Source organism: Pseudocercospora fijiensis (assembly GCF_000340215.1).
Source record: "Pseudocercospora fijiensis CIRAD86 unplaced genomic scaffold MYCFIscaffold_5, whole genome shotgun sequence".
NCBI classification, from domain to species: Eukaryota; Fungi; Ascomycota; class Dothideomycetes; order Mycosphaerellales; family Mycosphaerellaceae; genus Pseudocercospora; species Pseudocercospora fijiensis.
The window spans coordinates 4,079,719-4,101,798 of record NW_006921536.1 but is presented as its reverse complement, the minus strand read 5'-3'; the positions used below and the strand labels follow the sequence as shown (position 1 = coordinate 4,101,798).

At 50.1% G+C, this 22,080-nt stretch overlaps 9 protein-coding genes across 9 annotated transcripts; 7 read left to right on the top strand and 2 right to left on the bottom strand.

Annotated features, from left to right (window-relative positions):
- Positions 1-2,036: 2,036 nt before the first annotated feature.
- On the bottom strand, positions 2,037-2,808 carry MYCFIDRAFT_165390 (uncharacterized protein). The gene has a single exon (XM_007929475.1). It carries the CDS (start codon positions 2,800-2,802, stop codon positions 2,137-2,139), a length of 666 nt encoding a protein of 221 aa, XP_007927666.1. The 5' UTR covers positions 2,803-2,808; the 3' UTR covers positions 2,037-2,136.
- Positions 2,809-3,281: 473 nt separating this feature from the next.
- MYCFIDRAFT_197434 (uncharacterized protein) lies at positions 3,282-4,458 on the top strand (the record flags this gene model as incomplete). The annotated part of the gene is made up of 3 exons (XM_007929474.1): positions 3,282-3,431; positions 3,509-3,986; positions 4,037-4,458. The coding sequence occupies 3 exons, from the start codon at positions 3,282-3,284 to the stop codon at positions 4,456-4,458; spliced, it is 1,050 nt and encodes a 349-aa protein (XP_007927665.1).
- A 1,336-nt stretch (positions 4,459-5,794) lies between these two features.
- MYCFIDRAFT_211578 (uncharacterized protein) lies at positions 5,795-6,987 on the top strand. The gene has a single exon (XM_007929473.1). It carries the CDS (start codon positions 6,056-6,058, stop codon positions 6,746-6,748), a length of 693 nt encoding a protein of 230 aa, XP_007927664.1. The 5' UTR covers positions 5,795-6,055; the 3' UTR covers positions 6,749-6,987.
- Positions 6,988-7,515: 528 nt separating this feature from the next.
- Positions 7,516-8,915, bottom strand: MYCFIDRAFT_60507 (uncharacterized protein; the record flags this gene model as incomplete). Its single annotated transcript, XM_007928909.1, has 2 exons — positions 7,516-7,997; positions 8,049-8,915. The coding sequence occupies 2 exons, from the start codon at positions 8,913-8,915 to the stop codon at positions 7,707-7,709; spliced, it is 1,158 nt and encodes a 385-aa protein (XP_007927100.1). The 3' UTR covers positions 7,516-7,706.
- Positions 8,916-9,337: 422 nt separating this feature from the next.
- Positions 9,338-9,784, top strand: MYCFIDRAFT_111950 (uncharacterized protein; the record flags this gene model as incomplete). The annotated part of the gene is made up of 1 exon (XM_007929472.1): positions 9,338-9,784. A coding segment is annotated over one exon (447 nt), but the record flags the coding sequence as incomplete, so codon positions are not given.
- Positions 9,785-10,440: 656 nt separating this feature from the next.
- Positions 10,441-11,444, top strand: MYCFIDRAFT_211577 (uncharacterized protein). Its single transcript, XM_007929471.1, has one exon. The coding sequence runs from the start codon at positions 10,917-10,919 to the stop codon at positions 11,325-11,327; it is 411 nt and encodes a 136-aa protein (XP_007927662.1). The 5' UTR covers positions 10,441-10,916; the 3' UTR covers positions 11,328-11,444.
- Positions 11,445-13,788: 2,344 nt separating this feature from the next.
- MYCFIDRAFT_175812 (uncharacterized protein) lies at positions 13,789-14,217 on the top strand (the record flags this gene model as incomplete). The annotated part of the gene is made up of 3 exons (XM_007929470.1): positions 13,789-13,845; positions 13,901-14,165; positions 14,201-14,217. 3 exons carry the CDS (start codon positions 13,789-13,791, stop codon positions 14,215-14,217), a joined length of 339 nt encoding a protein of 112 aa, XP_007927661.1.
- Positions 14,218-14,780: 563 nt separating this feature from the next.
- On the top strand, positions 14,781-15,970 carry MYCFIDRAFT_53660 (uncharacterized protein). Its single transcript, XM_007928867.1, has 2 exons — positions 14,781-15,114; positions 15,172-15,970. The coding sequence occupies exons 1-2, from the start codon at positions 14,871-14,873 to the stop codon at positions 15,423-15,425; spliced, it is 498 nt and encodes a 165-aa protein (XP_007927058.1). The 5' UTR covers positions 14,781-14,870; the 3' UTR covers positions 15,426-15,970.
- Positions 15,971-18,952: 2,982 nt separating this feature from the next.
- MYCFIDRAFT_175809 (uncharacterized protein) lies at positions 18,953-19,609 on the top strand (the record flags this gene model as incomplete). Its single annotated transcript, XM_007929469.1, has 10 exons — positions 18,953-18,965; positions 19,035-19,070; positions 19,100-19,113; positions 19,148-19,183; positions 19,221-19,226; positions 19,294-19,311; positions 19,341-19,424; positions 19,454-19,464; positions 19,492-19,527; positions 19,597-19,609. 10 exons carry the CDS (start codon positions 18,953-18,955, stop codon positions 19,607-19,609), a joined length of 267 nt encoding a protein of 88 aa, XP_007927660.1.
- Between the last annotated feature and the right edge of the window lie 2,471 nt (positions 19,610-22,080).

Below are 22,080 nucleotides of genomic sequence, written 5' to 3'. Positions count from 1 at the left end.
GAGCTCAACCAGCTCGTTTGTTTCTGCTTCACTTGCGCTATTGAAAACTTCATTTCACGAGAGCTCCACGTTCCTCTGCCCAGCCGCCCCCTCGTGCACAAGTTTTAAGGTATTTTCTCAATCTTATTGACGGTGCAGAAAGCAGAAATCCACGGAACCAGATAGGAAGGAGAAATCCCAGACGCCATGGCCGGAAGTATCATGATGTGAGTCTCAGCCTGATACGAAGGCATGTCGTACCCGACCTGACTAGTGCACATCACAGCTACATGTACATACTCCTGACTGTGAATTCCTGCAACCGGCGTACGATGAAGAGAAACATGTCAAACCCCTAACAAAAGAGAAAAGGCGATCAACCTGCTAGTCAAATCCTTCTTGAGAAAGCGATTGCGCTGGCTGACATTTTCTTGAAATGGGATTTGACTGGCGGGCTGATCGCCTTTTCTCTTCTCTTGGGATTTTGGGTTCTTTCTCTTCGGCGCTCTCTTGACTAAATGAATTAGGCAGAATCTGTGGGTTGGTCTGCGAGAGGCTAAGTTTTTCACCTTCAAGGGGTCTTCTCGGAAATATGGCAACGGCGAGTTCTGCTCACAGCTACGGACAGGGTACGCAAATCAACCAACAGTTCACCATGGTCTCCGACGTCCTTCCTCCCGCGACGCTGATTCCACAGATGCCATGCTTTCACACAGCTCCAAGTCATGCCAAGGATCAACACCGCGGCCCGCCAAGACAGCTTGTAAGCATCCCGCTAGAATTGAACCTCCTAACATGACAGCCGCTGTTCATTCCCAGCTGTCAGTATCGCCACCCCATTCTGACAGTAGCAAGCCATTTTCTCGGTGAAAGCGTTCTTCGGTACGGGGTCTCTAGAGCGTTTGAAAATCTTGTGGACTTCGTCGATCGGTACCTTAGACATGATCGCTGAGATACCGAGCCATAAGAAGTGCGCCCAGAGGAAAACGATGAATATGCCGGCACATTCGATGACTACGAGCAGATTGTTGGTGGATCTTGCCGTAGCGTGTTGCAGGGACTTGTGTCTGATTCATGACGCTTGGCTTGGCGCTTGCGAGGAGCGTTGATGTTGTGGCCTCCGTATTGTATCAAGATGGAGAATGGCACGTCTGAAGGCAGGAAGCAGAACCTTCTTGTGGTAACTATTTTGATGGCCGTAGTGTATACTCTCTGCACGAGACGGCCGGAATGATGGGAGGGTCGGGTAGAAGCGGCAAAGCAAGCTGTGAGTTTGGTAGCTTTGAGGATATAAGCATGATCCCCAAAGCTGGAACGAGCGTTGTGCTGGAATTGGGTTTGGATGGTACCTGCTTGCCTGTTTCTTTGAGAATCAGTAGACAAATTGGTGGTCAGCCCATTGTGGGAATCGGCAGCGGCATCTTCATCATTCCTGCTGGGAGGGTCATTCAGCTGCTTTGGTGCAATTCCCAATTTGCGGAATGGCGAGGGCGGCGAACGAGGACAATGGGATCAAAAAACCGTGTTGGGGCTGGAAATGCTGAGATGGCTTGAGCATGCCTCTGGACGCCGACTCGCAGAGATGAGATGGTCAAGCTGGCAAAGCGAATTCGCGTTGGGATGTATGGGCGATAACAGTGCGCTAGAAGGCTAGTGCCTGAACTTGGCAAAGCGCTTTGATGATGGGATTTCTGGTATGCATGAGCGCACACCACGTCACTCACTGCGCAAGATGCTTAAGAAGGAGGCGCGCTCAGAAGGTCATGCTGTCATCGATATGGCCAAGATGTGGAGGTGAGAGACAGTCGGGAGTCATGTGAGGTTGCATTATGCTGATATCCATGTCCACTCGCAGTGCCCTGATGCAGAAGACGAACGGGCATGAAAGATGGTGTCAATCGTGCCAAGCCTACGCACTGGGTGAGGCTAATGATTCTCCATGGACTTCACCGGCAGCTGTGCGCTCAGACCGAGCATGCTTAGATAACTCTTGGAGCACAGGTCGCCCATCTTCTCGAGCCGATCTTCTGCCGTTGCCTGCTGCAGCTCGCCGGCGACAGCGAGGTCTCTTCGAGACAGTCAAGGCGCTCTGGAGCTGGCTTTTCTCCTGTCGATCAGGAATAACAAGAGGTGGATTTTAGCAGATCACAGGCATGCTCAATCCCAGTCATCATCATCATCATCATCATCATCATCGTCATATTCAGTTCCAGCCTCTTCTTTCTGCTTTCGTGCTCGCGCTCTGTCATCCTCGTCGGTCATCTTTGCTCTGGTCAGCACGCCACTTGCAAGCAATCGCGCTTCCAACTCGCTGGCGGTGAAAGAGTCCGGCGTGCATGCAATGCCTTCAAAGCCGATGATTCTGTCGGCACTCACACCATCCTTGAAGGCAATGACACAAGGCAGCACTTTGACGCCCAGCTTGACCACCAAGAAAGGAGCGTTGTCGACGTTGATGCTGACGAATCTGGTGTCAAAGTGCTTCGCAGCCAAGACGGTAAGCTTGTCGTGCATGATGCGGCAGCGACGGAAGTCGGGCTTCATGAAGTGCACGACACACAGGCTTGCGGTCGTGGTGATGTCCATCAGTTGCTTTTCGTCCTTGATCTCGGCGCAGCTGCCAGTGCCGTGAGAGCCATCCTTCATGAGCTTGGCGCGCGTGACTTCGGCATGAAGCTGTGCAAGTCGCTGCTCGCGAAAGGCGGAAAGCGCAGCATCTTCGTCGTCTTCCAGTTCTGCGATGAGTGCGTCCTCATCGTCGCATTCCGGGCCAGGCCTCTGCCTGTCCAGCACTTTGGCCACATGCGCGTCGAGCGTCGCCATTTTGAGACTTGTGAAGGTATTCGACACGGTGCAGGTGGGTGCGAGACTTCCACCTTGGCTGCGCGTCTCCCATCATTTGACCCCTGTCTGCAGATTGGCTTTTTCCAGATCGCCCGAGAGCGAGAGAGGCGCCTGCGACTAGAATACTGCTCGCATTGCGCTTCTCACCACCATCCCCCTTTATCGCATCGCATCGCGTCGAATCCCGCCAGCTGTACAACTGCCAACGATAGAATACATTCACGACGACGTCCTTCCTTGGCGTTCAGCGGTCCTTGCGCACCGGTCGCTGGCAACAGCCTCACTCCCCCCTTACCTCGCCCAGCACCGAGCGCTCGCCGAGTCTTGAGCCGCAGACGCCGTCGCACGCGCAAGCTGTCTCCATGGCCGATGACAAGAAGAGGCATTTCACCATACACCTTGAAGAGAGACAGCCCAGCGGTCAATTCGACGCAGCGCCGCGTCCCTCGCCGCCCAGCATGCCTTCCACTCCTTCGGGCATAAATCTCAACAACCCCGTGCTGTCCATCTTCGCATACTGTGCCAGCAGTATATTGATGACAGTATCGAATAAGTACTGCGTCAATGGCACCGGGTGGAATTTGAGCTTCTTCCTGTTGGCCGTACAGGTAAGCGTGGGCCTGGACGTCGGCTTGGACAGAAACACGCACTGCAAAAGATGTCAAAGGCTAATTCGATACATCAGGCTCTCGTCTGTATAGCTGCCATCTCGACATGCAAAGCCTTTGGCATAATCACATATCGAGATTTCAACACCGACGAGGCGCGGAAATGGTTCCCAGTCTCACTCCTCCTGATTGGCATGATCTACACCTCCATCAAGGCTCTTCAATTCCTCAGCATTCCCGTCTATACCATCTTCAAGAACTTGACCATCATCTTGATTGCATATGGCGAGGTCCTGTGGTTTGGAGGATCGGTCGGCGGCATGGCCTTGCTCAGTTTCGGACTCATGGTACTCAGCAGTATCATCGCCGCCTGGGCCGACATTTCGCACGCATTGGCTTCATACAGCGGTGATGCAGTGACAGGAGAGGCGGCTGAGAAGATCTCGACGTTGAACGCGGGCTACATTTGGATGGCCTTGAATTGCTTGAGCTCGGCAGGCTATGTCTTGGGCATGCGTAAGCGCATCAAGCTTACCAACTTCAAGGACTTCGACAGTGAGTGTGAAGAAAGTCTGTGAGACCTCGAACATACTGACTCTGCCTAGCCATGTTCTACAACAACCTCCTCTCCATCCCCATTCTCCTCATCTGCACCCTCCTCCTCGAAGATTGGTCATCGGCAAATATCGCTATCAACTTCCCGCCCGGCCGACAGCAGTTGATGATCGCTGCCATGATCTTTACTGGACTCAGCAGCATCTTCATCTCCTATACCTCCGCCTGGTGTGTGCGTGTCACATCGTCAACGACATACTCAATGGTCGGCGCACTGAATAAGCTCCCCATCGCCATTTCCGGCCTCGTCTTCTTCGATGCCCCCGTAACACTGGCCTCCGTATCCGCCATCTTCGTTGGATTTGTATCAGGTGTCGTATATGCATTAGCAAAAGTCTGGCAAAAAAAGGATGACAAAAACGTGCTCCCTGTGAGTGCAAGTTCGCAAAGCATGAAGGACAGCTTGAAGTGATGAGATATGGTTTGCTGCATACGGCTCGTGGTGATAGCAGGCGTCAAATGGAGGGCTGTAAAATTACAAGCATGGAATGGAACATGCACAAAAACGCAAGAGAGGCACAATTTGGCGGCGTTCGAATCATAGAGGGATGAAGCGGATCGGATACAGGAACGACGCCTACGCAGGCAGTAGGCATATGTTTGGATCATTCACGCCCACCAACCATATCTTCATTGTGTACTACTTCTAGTATCATTTTGTGCAGTTGAATGGAAAGCTTGAAACATTCAGTCGACTTTCCGACAGTCTTGGCACGAACATGCACTTCCCCAGCAGACTTATCTTTTAGCAAAGAGGATTTGTGCCGATACGCGACGAGCAAGCTTTGCAATGTTCTGTGGATGTACGCCTTGCAGCGCCATCTCGAGAGCGCTGGCCGCTCCATCTCCGTCTGCGCCATGGATCCTGGCCTGATGCCTGGAACTGTATTATCTAGGCAGAGACAAGGCAGAGGTGGAACGCTACAAGCAGCTGTCCTGATCTTTACTCGAGCAGCCATTCCATTTACCATCTCTCGGCCTCCTGCAAGCTTTGCCGAATCTAGACTACACGCTGTGGCACAAGGTGGGCAGCCTGCAGCTGTGCCAACGGAACGGGCCTCCGCTTGTAATGCTTTGATGCCCCTGGCGTCTACTTGCAACTCAGTGTCTCGGCAAGAATGTGTTGATGAAAGCGCAGCGCTCGTGGAGTCTCATGCAAGAATCGGGCAAGATCGACTTTGATTGCCTCAACGTGGAGCTCTGAACGGACTCCAGCTTGTCGACCCCTGCTGCAAGGCGACGCTCTCTCTATCGTCGAACTCAAGCCGCGCTGCAGAATGAGTTCCCTTTCCACGACTTGCTATCGTCTGGTAATACGGTCTGTGGGAAAAAGGCTTGTGCTGTGGCACGGGAATTCTCCGCCGCGCAGTGTTTACAGACGCTCAGATTCCAACGCCTCTCGCCACTCGCCTATCTGTAACGCTGCAAAGGCCGTGTGAAACAGCCCCGGCAGCTGTCAGTCTGATCCAGCATGCTGTACAGGCCCTACGGTAGTCACCCATCCCGCTGGAAGTCCTTGGCAGGAACCGGCCAATCGTCATGCTTATCGCTATGGCGGCACACGGCTTCAATTCGGTGTCTTGCCGTTTTTGGTATGCTCAACCCACTGGAGAAGCCTGTACTACACGCAACACACTAGATTCCCAACGAGCGTTTCCCAGTGCTTCCAACCATCGCAGTCAAGGGAGTCGTACAAATGGCAAAGGCGTTCGCAGTCTGCCGCAGATCACATCCAAAGGCCAATTCCAACAACTTTGAACGTCCAGCCTACCATAACTCGGTTGACCTCGCACGCCTGCAGGTCCAAATCGCAGAAGCGTTTGATATCTTCGGGAGCTTGCAGCAGGGCTGAAACAACAAAATTCATATATCCTGCAGGAGGTTGAACAATTTCAACAAAACTTCGCTCGCCTTCCCAATCTTCCCCCTCAAACGTCTCACACGCCCACACTGCTTAGGACACGGGAAAACCTGACCTTTCTGAAGTCAAGATAAGAACTGCAAGGCATATGCAGGATACGAACGCCACTGCCGCAACGCCGACAGCTCCGATGGAACTAGACAGAAAGCTATCGCTGCTGGAAGCTCTACAGCTTCACGAGCTGGACTTGGATCTCAAGCTACGACTCGGAGATGACACCGAAACGACACCCTCATCCGAGACCACAACTCTTAGCGAACGTCAATCGAGTATCACAAGCCCGCGAAGTAGCATCTGCAGCAGCAATACCTCCACCACAAGCGCTCGTGGATCAACAGCGAAACCCACAAAGCGCGTCCGGTTTGAGGAATCTGTGTCCTGCTCATTCTTCGAGGAAAATTTGGAGCACCTGGCTAGACCTCCACTGCATAAGCGACCATCTTTTGTCCAAAGAAGTTGGGACCGAATCAAAACCCGCAACTCGTCCGTGGAATCCGAAATAGCGTTGGCAAGCATTCCAGCCACCACGCGGAATCCATATACCATCACGCGTCGGAGCTCGTCCTCGGACTTGCTGGAAGCAAGCTCGAATGCGGCAAAACGACCCCTACTTGCGCCAAAGTCGCTCTCCTACACCATTCAGCAACCTTTGCGAGAGTCAGCTGGACGCAAGTACGATGAGGCACAAACGATAGCATATTACAGGACCAAACCAACAACCGCGAAAGGTGATTGGGACGACCTGCTGGGTCCTGCGAAAACGAACACAATGGCTGTATGAGACCGATCACGACAGACGACTTCCGCCCTTGTTTGGTTGGGGCTATTAGCGATGGCGTTGTGGGCTTGAGTAAAATAGATGTATGACTACTGCAGCATGACTGGCAATCCCGGAGAGAAGAGCACGCACATACCCGCTCGACGAGCCTAGAAGCATAGACTAATGTTGATGAAGATGATTGCTGTTTGTTTGGGGCGCGCAAGTAACTGTACCAACAAATCTGCATCTGGCAAGGACAGAATTTCTGCCTTCCTCCCCCTCCCCCTCCCCCTCCCTCCTCTACGTTACATTATTCACCCCGTTTCTCATGCATGCTTGTTGCGCGACTTTCTGCATCACCGTCTTGTACAACGAGCGCAATATTTCGGTAACCAGTGACAAGTGATGCGACCTTGCCAGTCGACCCCGTTCTCCAGGTTCATTATTAATGCATGCGTCAACGTCCTTGCTTCGCGCGTTGCGGATCAATGCATCATGCGAACGTTGCATAATTCTGCACCGGTGCTATGTAGGTTGAACCATACTGTGACAGGTACTACAGAAACGATTCTCCACGTCTGGTGGGTAGGACTCTTTGCTCAACAACTTCGACGATGCCAAGGTGATGATTGGTTGACACTTGGTTGAGACGTGTTCGGGACCACACGATGTGGAGGAGTAATTGTTGATGGCAGATCGCGCCAGGAAGAAGGACCGAGAACATTGAGTGTGCCAAAGATGGGGACCCATCCCGGCGACCTACCGTTCGATGTGTTGAGATATCTTCTCGATGCAGTCCTCAAATTATCTGCAAAGCTACGCTTGCCGCCCATGAAAATTGCTCTACACTCTTGCCTTCACATTCGGGGCCCGCGCTGCCGCGATGTTCTTTCCTGGTGCTGTGGCGAGATTGAGAACACGTCCAGAACTTTGCTGTTTGGTGGTTTCGTAGCACGGGTAAGTGCTGTCGCAACTTATGCTACTTCCGTATGCACTGATTCCATGCCTCCAGAGCTTCAACTTCATACGCATTCCTTTTGTAAGAATTCTTCCTCAATTCAATCTCCGACGCCAAGCTCTCCAATCTCGCCTCGTACTGAGATATGATAATCTTCGCCGTGTCCGATCGAGGCAAGCTGTTGCCAAGTACTTTCTCGGCGAGAAGCAGTCCGTGATAGATGGGCACACTGAGCATGAAGCTCCAGTAGCGTAGATCATGATTTTGGTCGTACCCTGTGCCGTCCTTGATCGTAATGAATGTGTCTGCGTTCTAAAAAGAATGTCAGCATTGCATCAAGGCTGCAAGCTGAGGTTCGCTCACGTATTTCAGGGGATTTGTTTCAAGGATACTCAACAGCCTGTCAGCATAAGTTTTGACCACGCCATTGGTGTCCTCGCCTCCACCATGCTTATAAGCGTACACGGCAGCGAGTTCAAGCAAAGCTCCCAACATCTCTGGTTTCTTCCTGGGGTCACCAGGTCTCATGTATTTGCCACCCTCGCTTTCTAGCAATGACATGATTTCCTGAAAGCGTTCGAGCGCAACGGCGACATGATTCTTCTCCCAATTGCTCCTCAAGGCAGTCCGCCTCACTCCCACTATCAGTGCTCGCAACAGCCGCCGATCCATTACTGACATGCCAGTAGCCGCATTCGGTTGGAGACAGCGAAATATGACTGGGAGTTTGTGCTGATTGACAGCTTTGCGTACAATGCGCTCGAGATCCGTGCTTTTCAATGGCGTGGTACCTTTACCGCGGCGCCTTGGTTCAGCCATTGCTCGCAGCAACCTCGGAAGATTCTCCCATGAGTTGCCCTCAGAGTCGACAATGAGTCTCAATGCTTCTCTGCAAAGAGATACTGCAGAAGGTCGTTCAGCAACGTCGATCCATTCCAGCTCGATTTCTTCTTCGCCGATTTGGGCAGTCTGGGGATTCTCTTCTAGATACTGCTTGTTATTCGGCGACTGAATGAGCTTGCGCTCTGGCTTGCTTAAATATTTCGGGATGAAGTGTTTTGTTCGGAGCGTTGCAAGTACGTTGTTGAGCTCTTCATTGGAGGTCTCTATGAAGGACGGGAGCTGTTTTGAGCGGAAGGTGGATTGGGTGAAGGCTCTTCGAGATGCATTTTGAGTAGCATTGGATGCGCGTTGCAGGCCAAGAGCGCCACGAATGCATGTTGAGGCCATATCGTGAGAGTAGGGATGGTTGGAAGTTCACGGTTGTCTCTCGGGGGTGCCGGCCAGCTCCGCAACTTTCACTTCGCTCCTGCCGAGACGTAACACAACCAACCTAACCTTGATACTCACACACTCACATTCATGGCTACATGTACATCAATACAGCCTGCGCGGCCTCTAGCTGGCCTCAAACAAGCGCTACGACAATGCAGAGCGGATCGTCAGCGATATCGAGCATACGCGACTGCCCCAATCGCAGAATCGACACGCCAACCACTGTATCCTTCTCTAACGCCCAAAGGCAGCAGCTATGGATACAATGAGCCTGCGAAAGGCTTCAGACCATCACAGGCCACGAAGCAAAACCGTGAGTCTTACTTGTCAAGACCAGACATGACATGCTAAGTGATCCTCTAGGCTTCGATAATGGCCTTCGCAAAATCCCAACTGTCCCTCCACCACGATCTACCCTGAAGGCCTGCAAGGACCCCGTGAAGGTCATATACAATGACCAACTAAAAGAGCTTGATCCGACCGGTGCGCGGACTCGACTGTTCTCGAAACAGAACGCCGAACGCGTACAGCCCGGCGATATATTACTTGTCCGCACCAAAGATGGCGACGACTTTTCTGGAGTGTGTTTGGTCGTCAGACAAAGAAACAGCCCCATAGATACAGCAATACTGTTACGCAATCACCTGACCAAGATAGGTGTGGAGATGTGGTTTAAGGTGTACAGTCCGAATGTCGAGGGAATTGAGATTGTGCAGAGGAAGGAGAAGAGGGCGAGGAGGGCGAAGTTGTACTACATGCGACAGCCTCGACATGACATGGGAAGTGTTGAGAATATCGTGAGAGCATATCAGAGGGCAAAAGGCGGAGGCAACCTGAAGAGCACAGGTGCCAAGGGCAGAGACGCGAGCAGTCACGCCAAGAACATGAAGAGCAAAAAGAGCAAGAAATAGATGACAGCGTTTGTCTGCAGAAGTGGATCTCCGCGTTCTGACGAACGTGTATGACAAGAGTAGTCTCAGTCTTAGCAAAACTGCTAAAATCTGAGAATCCTCCAGCAGTGTCGCCTCGAGCCCTTCCTACTTTACCGCAGATGATCGGTGCGCCTTGACACACTTGCGCCCTTGCGCTCTGAGGCTAAGGATTAGCCTTGCATATAAGCGATGTTCGCTACGTTGCTGCTGCAGTGCTTATGAGGTGCACGTTATACCTCACTGCTCAGAATGCTTCATAATAGATCGCTGGCCTGTACCAGACGCGGTCAGACTTGCCTTGAGCTGTGTTGACGAGAAAGGTGTTTGGTTGGAAGTAGATGGACGCGATCCGTTCGGCAGGTCTACCTCGACACGGCGTGAGCGCAGGTCACGAGAGGCTCGAAATAAGGTAGCAGCACAAAAGTTATGTAATATCGGCCAATCGTGCAAGGCACCATGAGTTCAGTTTTACACGTTCAAGCACGAAAAGCCATGATGGCTGCATCACCCTGGAGACTCTGATGAAAAGTTCTGTACCGCCGTAGCATCGGGCTTGTGAGCAATCTTGTGCAGCAACACCTCCTCTAGATATACGGAGTAACTGCTCCCATACCATGCCAAATCAATCTTCGCCAGAGCAAACCAGAAGAGCAAATCGTAGACAGGAGTGCAGACCAAAGGTATTGCGCTTATCGATGGTAGGAAAGACGTGGAGCTTCACGTACTTCCACTGTCGACATACGGCGCTTCACCAGCACATGGGTTGGAAGGACTGGCAAACATAAATCGTGAAGTACTGCTTGTCGGCAATCGTACAGTGCTGCAGAACGCTGAGTCATAGCAGGGCCAGCAACGATCTAGTGTAGTCGCTCAAGCACGGAAATTGAATCTGCTTGATTTTGTACCGGTGACAAACGCGACATGGACTGGGTACTGCGAAGTCCTTCCTACTATCAATTCATTTTGTTCCAATAGAGTTCGTGTCATCATCAATCATTACTTTCACTCATCGTCTCTGCTGGGCATGCTGCTGATTATGCTGCTGAGTATGCTGCTGCTGCTGTTCTTGCTCGCTCGGCATCGCATATGCTGTGGCCGCACCCGGTCCAGAGGGATACTGCGGAATTCCGCCTTGCTGTCTCATAGTGCAGCCAAGATCGCCATGTATCTGCGTGCCATGATAGACGCATTGAAACACGCAAGGTCTACTGCAGTCATAATACTGTCTTCCACCAAATTGTGTGGCTTGTCGTTCTCGTTGCTGGGCTTGATCCAAGTGATGTCTCAAATAGTTGACCTCATCACGCAATTTCTGAACTTCTGTCAAAAAGGGGTGGTCGAATTGGATGAATCGTGGCTGGACATCGACCTGGATAGCGTGCTGGACCGGCGGAGCTTGATGCTGTTGGGTACGAGGAGCCTCTTGTCCGGGTGATGGTAGCGGCAGGATGGGTCTGCCAATGGATCCTGGGTGGTGCTGCTGCTCCGTACTAGAAGGCCCGTGATGATATCCGTTAGGCGCTGGAACACGCGCGACCGATTCTGTCAGATGCGGCGGGTCTTCCATCGCGGCCGATTTTGGCCGCTTCTCTGGTGGAGGCCTTCCGAAGTCGCGCACAACCTCAATCGTTGGAGGAGGTTCCTGCGGCGCCTTTCGCTTGTGTACATATCCATTGGCCTTATGTTCAGCTAGATTCGCGCCGCTAGATGTCGGACGTTCCTTGATGACAGAACGCACACTGACGGAGTCCTGCCATGGCCTCATCCCAATTGGAACCACGGGTTCACTGTTACGACGAGGTCGTGACTCTGGAAGTGAATGTGCTTCCAGTCCACCATCAACAGTCGCGCGCAATCCTGGATCTTCCCGTGCACGAGATGTGACTGGACGACCAGATTGATCACGAAAGCCAAAATGGTGAGGTTCGGCGGGCGCCGATCTGACATAAGTTGCAGTGGTAGGAGTGCCTCGTGATTTCAATGCTTGAGCAGGCGACGCAGGCGTGCTATGACTGCGCCGAATTGACGATCGTGTTGAGAGTGTGGCAGGCGAGCTCATACATGCTAGGGGCTCAGTGCGCTTCTCGAGATCCTCCACTTTGTCAAGAAGCATACCGACCATAGCACCAAGAGGGTCTTGCGTGCCTGCGCTGCTTTTCGGATGCTCCCCATCAGCGGCGTCGGGCATATCGGTGTCTTCTTGCTGCGCCGAGGTTTGGCCATTCAGTTTGCGCAGAATAGTCGCTTCATCAACGCCTTTGCTCTTGCAGTAGGCGCAGATAAAGACGAAATCATCTTGTTGAACCTTGTCGGCTGGTATGTCGAGACATTTGGCGTGTTGCCAGGTATCGCAACCTTCGCAAGCAATGCTAGGATGTCCATCGTCGATATTGTCTCCACGCAGACCACAGCGACAATCAAAGTACCAGCTGACGCCACCATCCGCAAGTTCCTCCAAGTGACTTCTGCGCTTCTCAATCTCGTCACGAGATGAAGGCTCTGGGGCCTGTCTATTACGCAGAGCATACGCGGCAGCTTCTTGCTGTCTTCCTTCCGCATCTGGTCTGAATAGAGCTTTCTCGCGCATAGTTCGGTCAGCCTTACGCTCCTGTGCGAGTTGCTGTGGTGTGTACTGCTGTGTATCGCCCATGGGCAGACCAGAGAATGACGGAAATCGAGAAGGCGACTCTATACCCGTATTGGCTGGTGGTGCAAGCCTATTAATCGGTGCAAAGCTTTGGCCGCCATTCTCGATAGGCGTCTCAGGCAGCCTCGGTATATTAGGAGCGATAGGCAGGTGCTGTCGAGGCTGAGATTCCTGCGCAGCGGGAGAGCGAGGCAGCGACGACGAGCCTCCATCCGCCAGAACAAGTGTTGGGCCATTTTGCTCCAACACATTCTCTCGCACAAACCAAACCTCGGCGCTCTCATCACGATTCCACTGCTCCGGATGAAGCTCAATGTTCTCCTTCCTCGCGCGCTCCATGTGGCGACCGACATGCTCCATCCTATCTTCCCAGCTGCCGTGGCCATGAAAGTGCTGCTCACAGAACAGACAACGACTGGTTTCGGGAGGCGAGCGAAGATGGCGATAACATCTGTTGGCTTCATTCTGCAAGAAGGCCTCATCCAGATCACCAGCCTTGGCAGGCTTTTCCTTGCCATTGGCGGGGCTGGGCTGTGCAGCTTGGTGCATGCGGCGCACATGTTGAATGAACAAATCTTTTCGGTTGAAGTCATTCGGTTTTCTGTCGGGATTGTCTTTGGAGCATCGGTCGCAGCGCCAGAAGCCGAGTCTCATGTGCTGGGTGTAGACGTGGCGTTTCCATTCGTTCTTGGAACCAAAAGTCGAGTTGCAGCCATAGACAGCCAGTGGGCACGGGAAACCTCGCTTGCCAGCTGCAAGATCCGCAAAGCCCTGGTCATGGAGGTGGTCTGGTTTCAGGGGCGATTTGAGGGAAGAGCGCCTGCTGGTGGTTGATGCGCGCCTCGCACTCGCGCGGCCCGCCAATATCATGTTCGCAGGTGTGCGATGCCGTCGGATGACCGGCTTTTCGAACGTCGCCGCTGCATCTTGGTCTTGCGCCATGCTCCAAGCGCCTGTGTTGGGGGATAATGGGTTGCGTGTGCGTGTTTCTGCCGCGGCTGACAGAGTCTGCGGAAGCACTCCAAACGCAGGGCGCCGGCGCGGCTACGGCGCGCAAATGCCGGCTCAGAAAGCGTTCTTCATCAATAGCAGCTGGCGCGTCATCTGACCAATGCTTATGGCGGGGGCGACGACGGTTCTCAGCGCGAGCAATGGTGAAGTGCGGTGGAAGAAACATGTGCATCAGGCTACAGAGGTTGGGAAGGCGCGGCCGGGCTGAAGCACAGACGATCCAGGGTTCGAGGCGCTAATGCTGGCTGCTGGCTGCGGCTGCTCGTCCGTGAGGGGTTCTCGCGCTTTCGGCGCGGTGGCGTCCTACATTATTTCTATATTCGAGCGTCGTCTGCTGGGCCAGTTGGCAGGAGCATCGCGAGGTCTGGGAGGGACGTCTGGGAAGGTGGTCCTCGCGCTGCTTCCGCGAAGCATACGCTATCGGCAACCATGGGCCCGCACGAGGGCCATTACCTGATGCAGACGCGACACAGGCTGTCGATGCGAGCAAGGCTATGTACACAATCCACTCTGCCCATTTCTACCCTGTGGACACTAGCGGCGGCGCATCCCGGTCTCCTCCAATCACGCTCTGCATGTATCCTCGGACTGCACGACTGACTGCGGTGGGCATACGTGTTCATCATCCATAATCACGGCTGATCATGGAGCACTTGCCCGCATATGATTAAAACAGCTGCTGCATCTATGCATCTATGCATCTATGGGCGAGCAAGCGTGGCGCCGGCGGTGTTGTTGTTGGTGGCAATGCCCGCCAGTAGCACGGTCCAGTATTCCCATGGCTGCGCAGCGCCATCTGACCCTCGCAGCCGGCACAATAATTTGAAGTCGACCGAAGACGTATCCGTATCCCACCTGCAATGCTGTCAATCAAGCGAATCATGTGAGGCTACTGCGCAATTTACAACCCGTATATTTGCTTCTCCCATGCATTACGCCCGGCGGTGCGGTGCTTCCGAGGCTGTGGTGGCAGCACTCGACAACCACAAGATTGCCGACACGCGGTATTTAAGAAGTCCGCCATGAGGCATACCCACTCACCGACTTCTTGTGGGAGTCGCAGCCTGCCTTGTGATGCGGTGCAAGGCTGAGAAGTCTTTGCAAATGAACTCGTGAATCTAGTCTTTCTCCAGCTGGCCGATCCCGGCGCAACTTCGCAGCAAGAGATGCCGAACGCACGCTCCTGCTGCATGACCGACCACATACTGTATATCTAACCTAACCCGTGTAATTGTGCCACAGCATTCGCAACAACAACCACACCAACGTCAGCCGTACCGCGCATCTCCAGCGCACACCTGCCACCTCTCGCGCACAGCCATGAACTCCGTCGCAGCAAAACGGCTCTTCCAAGAGTACAAAGCACTCAGCCTCGACCCGCCAGATGGTATTACTGCTGGCCCTGTCAACGAAGAAGACTTGTTCGTATGGGAAGCTCTCATACAAGGCCCAGAAGGCACGCCTTTCGAGGGCGGTGTCTTCCCAGCCGAGCTGAAGTTTCCGCGCGATTACCCACTCATGCCGCCGACCATGAAGTTCCTATGCGATATGTGGCATCCAAATGGTATAACATGACCGCACCAGAAACTGCGCGCAATTTGCTGACCCGAATGCGCCACAGTCTATCCTAATGGCGTCGTGTGCATATCCATCCTCCACCCCCCTGGTGACGATCCAAACCACTACGAACAAGCGTCCGAGCGATGGTCACCCATACAGAGTGTCGAGAAGATTTTGATCTCAGTCATGAGCATGATCGCCGAGCCAAATGATGAGAGTCCGGCCAATGTGGATGCTGCGAGGCAGTGGCGCGAGAGGAGGAAAGAGTACGAGGCGCGCGTCAAGGCGGATGTGAGAAGAAGTCTGGGGCTGTGAACGGGGAATAAGATGCTTAGGATTGCGCAGCGAGCGCGGCGTATGGATATGAGAGATGATATTACGTGGTATGACACAGGAGCATAGCATTGGGTATTGGCATCGGAGGAATTACCTGCACATGTGCACAACAGAGAGCGCAAGGGGAGCATAGCAGCTCTGATACAAGCTGTGAAAGCCGATCGAAGATGGTCGCGAGACACAAGAAGAGCTCGCTATTGCCCGTCAGTGGCTTGTGCCTGCTCGCTGCTGTACATGAGCTCTTTGAGATATCAATGCCAAGGTAAGAATATCGGTCCCGCTACGAATCGGAGGTGGATCTTCCAGAAGCACTGCGAGCCAGATCACCTCCAGGTGGGCGAACGGGGCGACTTTTCATCATGCTGCCCGAACATTTTGTAGCAGCACAGCAGCCGCAGGTGTATTGGTTACGTCTAGAACAAGGAAGCGTATGCCTTTGCAGAACTTGGTAGCTAATCTAGCCACCGCCCAGACTCTCGGGCCGCCAGTCGGAGGCCTCAATGAGGACGCACTCTTCGGTGTCGACATCATCAGCCTCGGCCTCGTTGGTCTCACGCTTGCGCTTCTCGCTTGGTGCGCTGCAGTAATCTCCCTTGTCATCTGCCTTAATAATTGAAATTTCCTCACTAAAGAGAATCTGGTGACCAGCCAGGAGTCGGCAGTACGACACCATACTAGCTAGGCGCCTGTATTAACGAACCAGAGTTATCAGTATCTGACCGAAACCTCCTTGAGTACGACTTGGCTGCAGAACTACAAGGATGCCACCCACGAGTCTCGAGTAGAGATAGACGAGTTGAACTTTCGTGTCGCGAGCAGTACTGGGTCGCTAAGATACTTTGTAGGGATCATGTGAGGCTGGTCTGAATCAGAGATGCTCTCTCTTACAGGAGGCACACTGTATTGGCTCTTTCACGCTCGTAATTGCATCTCCCGCCCATATTCACTCGCAAACGCCTCGTTTTGATTCTTCGGGCCAGCCTTTACCATGAATATGTACCTGTAGTAGATGGTCAGCCGAGTCGGTGAAAAGAGATTCGTGGATATCTCTCTCACAGCACTTTCGATCGACTGCTCTGAGGAGACGTCAAGTTGGAGGACTGTGACGTTGGGCGCATCTTGCTTGGGTTCTGCGCAGATGCTAGAACGTGGTAGCCGAGTCGCTGGTATTCGTATGCGATTGCTGACCCAATTCTGCCTGTTGAGCAGCCTGTGATAAGAACAGATCTCCTGCAGGTAGTCATTTTGCCAAAGGCTGGAGAAAACAGTGACCTGGAAGAGCTGTGCTCATGAAGAAAACATGCTAGAGAGCAGGTGAATGGTGTCCTTATGGGCTCTTTCTCCACGGGACGGGACTTTCGGGGCGCGAGAAGAAGGCATTGATGGAACTTAGCTCATACGTGTGCTGCATACGTGCTCGATACAGTATATCGGCGTCAACATCGATCATGGAGTGATTGTCGTCGAGCAGCTGGGCCTTTGGAGTCGGAACCAAACAACGTCACTGCCAAGCCACCATCCTTCTAGGATTGGCGTTTCCTTAACCCATTCCACATCTTCTCTCCTATGAACAGGAACGGATGTGATGCAAACAGGACAAGCGAAGAGCGAGTGAATGGCCTAGTTATCACACCTAATAACCTTATAACATGTTAAAAGCAGCTAGCTCCTAGCACGTCTCCCTTAGATTATTAATAATAAAGTATTTTTCGGTCGCCTATTTCGGCCGCCTAGAAAGCGTATTATAAGCTAATAATATTAATAGTTATACCTCCTTTATAGTAGAAAGTCTATCTTTAGATCTATTCTAAGGGTATAGCCTATTATAGTAGGTTTTACTAAGGCTCTAGGAAGGTTTAGTTATAGTACTTAACTATAGTCTACTAGACTAGTTATAATAGGCCTATATATTAGCGTTGTTTTATTATTAAATTAGCCGTAGTATTAGGTAGTAAGAGCGCCTATACCCTATCGTAGCTTCCCTATATATATAGTATAGATATCCCTACCGCCTAGCTACTATCTTATTTCTAAAATATAATAACTTAATAAAAGATAGGGCCCCTTTAGGCTTAGTATAGCTTAAAACGAGCTAGAAGCCGACTCTAGTTAGTCGCTACCGAGGAACTTTAAAATTTCTTAGTTTACGAGTAGTTCGAAAGGCGTAGGTATTATAGTATATATCGTAACGCTTCGCCGCTATAATAGTAGTATTTCTAATACTATCTCCGTCGTCTACGTCTAATCTAGTAGTATTTACTTAAAGTAGTATACTCGATTACGCTAGTAGTACGGCTAGAAGCGTAATTTAGTATATATAACTAGTACTAAGGCCTTACTATCGCAAGCTCCGCTATTAATATCGAATATAGTACTCTCTTAACGTACGATATCGATAACCCCTTAATTCGAAAGCCGCCTACTACTTATAGGTCTATATAACTATAGTTACTACTTAAAGGAGATCTACGACGGTAGTATAGAACCGAGATAGGCTAGTATAGAACCGAGATAGGCTAAGACTATATATAGTAAGGACGGTATAGGTACGCGATAGTAGATATATAATCGGTACTATACTAGGTAAGCGAAGCGGACCTATAACTAGCTACTATAGTAGTCGACTAGATAGGCTATCTAGGAGCGAATAGGTAGGAGCTTCTAATTTAATAAAGTTATTTTTAATCGTACTATAAGAAGGGTTATATTAGTAGGTAGATAGGGTAGTAGTAGGTTAGTATAGTATTTAATAGAGATCTAGGAGGAGAAGGAGGAAGGCAGGCTAGTTAGCCTAGTACTAAGCGCTAAGCCCTGCCTAAGGTACTAAGACCCTAGCTTTACTCGAGCTAGTTATATACTAATTACGTATAGCCTCTAATATACGCTTCCCTTCTAAAGGCCGCGCCCTCGTAGCCTATCTATATTCTAATCTTAACCTCTATTACTACTGGCTTAGCATATTGACTAAGCTGTTTTGTTAGAGGTTATAACGTAATTAGCTATATAACTAGGCCGAGTAAAGCCAGGGTCATGAGGCCAGAGCCAGGGATACGCACTTAGCGCTAGGCTCACCACCACCCATTCCTCCCTCTCCTCTTAGATCTCTATCGAATACTACTTATATTACTTGAAGTGTGTTCGATAGTTAATTTAGTGTCTACGGAAGAAGCGAGAAGTCGCTAAATAGGGTGCCGCGTGTATGTACGGACCTAGGCACATGCCTTAGGATTCAACTCACCCCCTCGTATATATGCAAGGCACGTTAGTAAATACAAAGTCGCTTAAATCAAACAAGGTAGTCATTCAATTAGTTAGCAACCTAGGCATCTTGCCCTTCCAATGGTTGTTTAATTAGTTAGCAACCCAGGCATCTTGCCCTTTATTAGTTATTCAGTCAATTAGCAACCTAGGCATTATGCCCTTTATTAGTTGTTTAGTTTAGTTAATCAGCAACCTAGGCATTATGCCCTTTATTAGTTGTTTAGTCAATTAGCAACCTAGGCATTATGCCCTTTATTGGTTGTTTAGTTTAGTCAATCAGCCGCCGCACCCCCTGCTTCTAGTAGGTTAGTGTTAATTGCGGTTAAGTTAGTAGCCACGACACCCCCTGCTTCTTGCAGGTAGGTGCTTAAAGCAGCCGTTCAGTCGTTTAGGTTCAGTCGGTCAGGTTCAGTCGGTTTAGAAGGCCCAGTTCTTGCTAGTTGCTGGCTCTAAACCAGGTCGAGGGTCATTCTCTAGTACAGCAATAGCTAAATTGGCGGCTTGTTGGTTGAGATTCTTGTACTAGTTAGGCGCCAGTTTAGGGTTCTTCTTAAAGCAGGTTGGACTATGCTTCTTCTTGCAGTAGTTGCAGTACTGCTTGTCGGTGTTCTTGTTGTCGGTGTTCTTGTTTAGTTTGCGAATGCCGCCAGTCGCGACAGTCGCAGTGGTCGAGTCGGAAACGGCTATCTTGGCTGTTCAATTGTCGGTCTTGGTCGGGTCTTGTTCGCACCCCCTGCTTTGCGCAGGAGGGTGTTCAGTCTTAATTAGGTCTGCGCGGTAGCAGGCGAGGGGCTCATAACCACTTGAAGTGTGTTCGATGGTTGATTTAGTGTCTACGGAAGAAGCGAGAAGTCGCTAAATAGGGTGCCGCGTGTGTGCACGGACCTAGGCACATGCCTTAGGATTCAACTATATCTACTACTACCCTATCTACCTACTAATATAACCCTTCTTATATAGTATTCGATCTACCCTTTAAGGGTAGTAGCTAGATAGTCCTTATTTTAAGCTTTTAGCGGTATAGCTACGAAAACTATCGAGTTAACTATATTGCGCCCGAAGAACGGGACCTATACGTACTACTCTACTAAAACAACCGTACCAATTATTAAGCAAGGCCTTCTATACGGCCTATTATACTAAGTTAATTATACTAGGCCGATACCTACTAATTCCGCTATATCCGCACTATAAGGGGCTATAATATATTATTAGTACTACCCCTTATTATAATAGCCGGCTTATTACGAAACAACAACAATACTAACCGCGGCGCCGCTAGCAGCGCTAGCAATAATAACAATCGTAGTATAGTGCCTGCCGAAGAGCCTACTAGAGGGCCTGCTAAAGAACCTATAGTTCTAGGTAACGATCTAGAATTGCCTATTAACGACATTCTTAATAACATTGTTAATCGACGATATAGCTACCTAGCCTTTAGCCTCTAGCCGATAGCGAGACTTTAAGAAGCTACTTAGAATAGGGTTACTACCTTACGTTAAGAATAATAGCTAAAGGATAACCTCCTCGAAATTTACCGCCTATAGGCAGCCCTAGCAACTAATACTAAACCTGCGGCAGAACCTTCCTTACTAACTATTTAAAAGAAGGATGCTAAACTTAAGGACTGTACCGTATTTAATAGCTCTAGTCGAAAGCAATATAATAATTATATTCGTAACTATAAGCTTAACTAGCGAAACGCACTAAGGGCTCTTCTAGACGACTATTCGTTAGTCGTTTATGCTATCTAATACATTAACGGAAACCTAAAGCGTACCTAGGATAACTATTTTAACTCCCTTAATAACTAGACCGCTATTTAGTAGCAAACCTATAAAACTATTATACTAGACACCCTTAGAAACCCTATACTAAGGCAATAACACGCTTAGGACTAGTACCTTCGAGCTAAATAAAAGACTAATTAATCGGCTCGCTTATTTAAGGCCTATTTAAAGACCCTCGAAGACGACCTTCTAGCTAAGACTAATACTATATAGATCTCGGAAATACGCCTAAAGCTTAGATAGGAGCTTATCCTCGAATTAGACCGCCGCCGTATGTTTAAATAGGCTAACCTAATACGTATTCAATTTATAGTCGAGGTAGAAATAGCTAAACGAGCTATATAGCTCTAGTAACGACTAGAATCGAGGATCCGACTAGCTAGTACTAACCGTAGTAACCGTAGCCGCGGAGGAAACTAAGGGTCCTACTAGAACAATAACGCTAATAATAGAAACAGTAACAACGACCGTAGAAGAGGCCGTAGCTAGCAACTATATAGAGGAGGCCGTAATAGGGGCCGTAGAAGGGGCTCGTATCCTTATAACGCTAACCGCTCGACTAACAATAATAGCTACGGCAATATTCTAACCGGATTGAAGTGCTTTAACTACGATAGCACTAGCTATCTCCTAGGCTAATATAACAAACCTAAGGACTAGGCCCGTATTAACCGTACTTCCGCTAAATATAGAAGGCACCTTTTAGTAGCTAACGCTACTCCTATAGGCTAACCTTCTAATTAGTCGAAAAAAGAATAAGCGCCGCACTAACTATTAGCCTTATACGGCGTAAAACTATCGACATTATACTAGCTATTATACGCACCTACCTCGTATAAGACACCTAGGGCACTAATTACGAAACTAAGGTTACGCTAGACCTAGGAAATTTAGTTAGTGCCCTTATTAGCTATCGCCTAGCTAAGTAATTAGACCTTCGACAATTAAATAGGGCTAACCTACTAACCCTTGCTTAGTTTAATAACGCTCGGCACTTAACCTATAGAGCCTACTATATTCCTATAGTTCTAAAGAACGACCTCGGTAATAAGCGTTTATTAGACTTTACTGCCTATACGGTAGATATAGACAGCCTTCTATCCGATATTGTTATCGGCAACCCTATCCTTAAGTACTACGCTATAGCTATAGACTTAGGCCTCTAATAGTAGCGGTTTAGAATCGCTAGGAAGGAGGACATTAAGTATATCGACGTTAGCGAGTGCCCTAACGATATTAGAGTCTTATTTATTAGCAACCTAACCTTAGCTAACCCGACTGCTAACCTACTTAGTAGTAATAACGATGAACCTATGCTACCTAATAGCATAGACCCTAATTAGCTTGCTCGTATACTATAGCCTATTCGAGAAACCTATATTAATGTATTTAAATACTACCTAGTATCGACGCTGCCTATATTTAAAGAGACGGACTATAAGATCGATATTATATAAGGCAAGGAGGTTCCTTTTAGGCCCCTCTATAACCTTAGTAAACGAGAGCTTACTATATTGCGTAAGTACCTAGATAAGAACCTAGCTAATAGTCGAATTTAGTATAGCAACAGCCCTACTAGTATA

Excerpts from the sequence above, each read along its gene's own strand:
- MYCFIDRAFT_211577 (XM_007929471.1), top strand. The coding sequence starts at position 10,917 with ATGCTGCTGATTATGCTGCTGAGTATGCTGCTGCTGCTGTTCTTGCTC.
- MYCFIDRAFT_211578 (XM_007929473.1), top strand. The coding sequence starts at position 6,056 with ATGCAGGATACGAACGCCACTGCCGCAACGCCGACAGCTCCGATGGAA.
- MYCFIDRAFT_53660 (XM_007928867.1), top strand. The coding sequence starts at position 14,871 with ATGAACTCCGTCGCAGCAAAACGGCTCTTCCAAGAGTACAAAGCACTC. Across the intron at positions 15,115-15,171 it reads CGATATGTGGCATCCAAATG|TCTATCCTAATGGCGTCGTG; the intron begins GTATAACATGAC and ends AATGCGCCACAG.
- MYCFIDRAFT_165390 (XM_007929475.1), bottom strand. The coding sequence starts at position 2,802 with ATGGCGACGCTCGACGCGCATGTGGCCAAAGTGCTGGACAGGCAGAGG.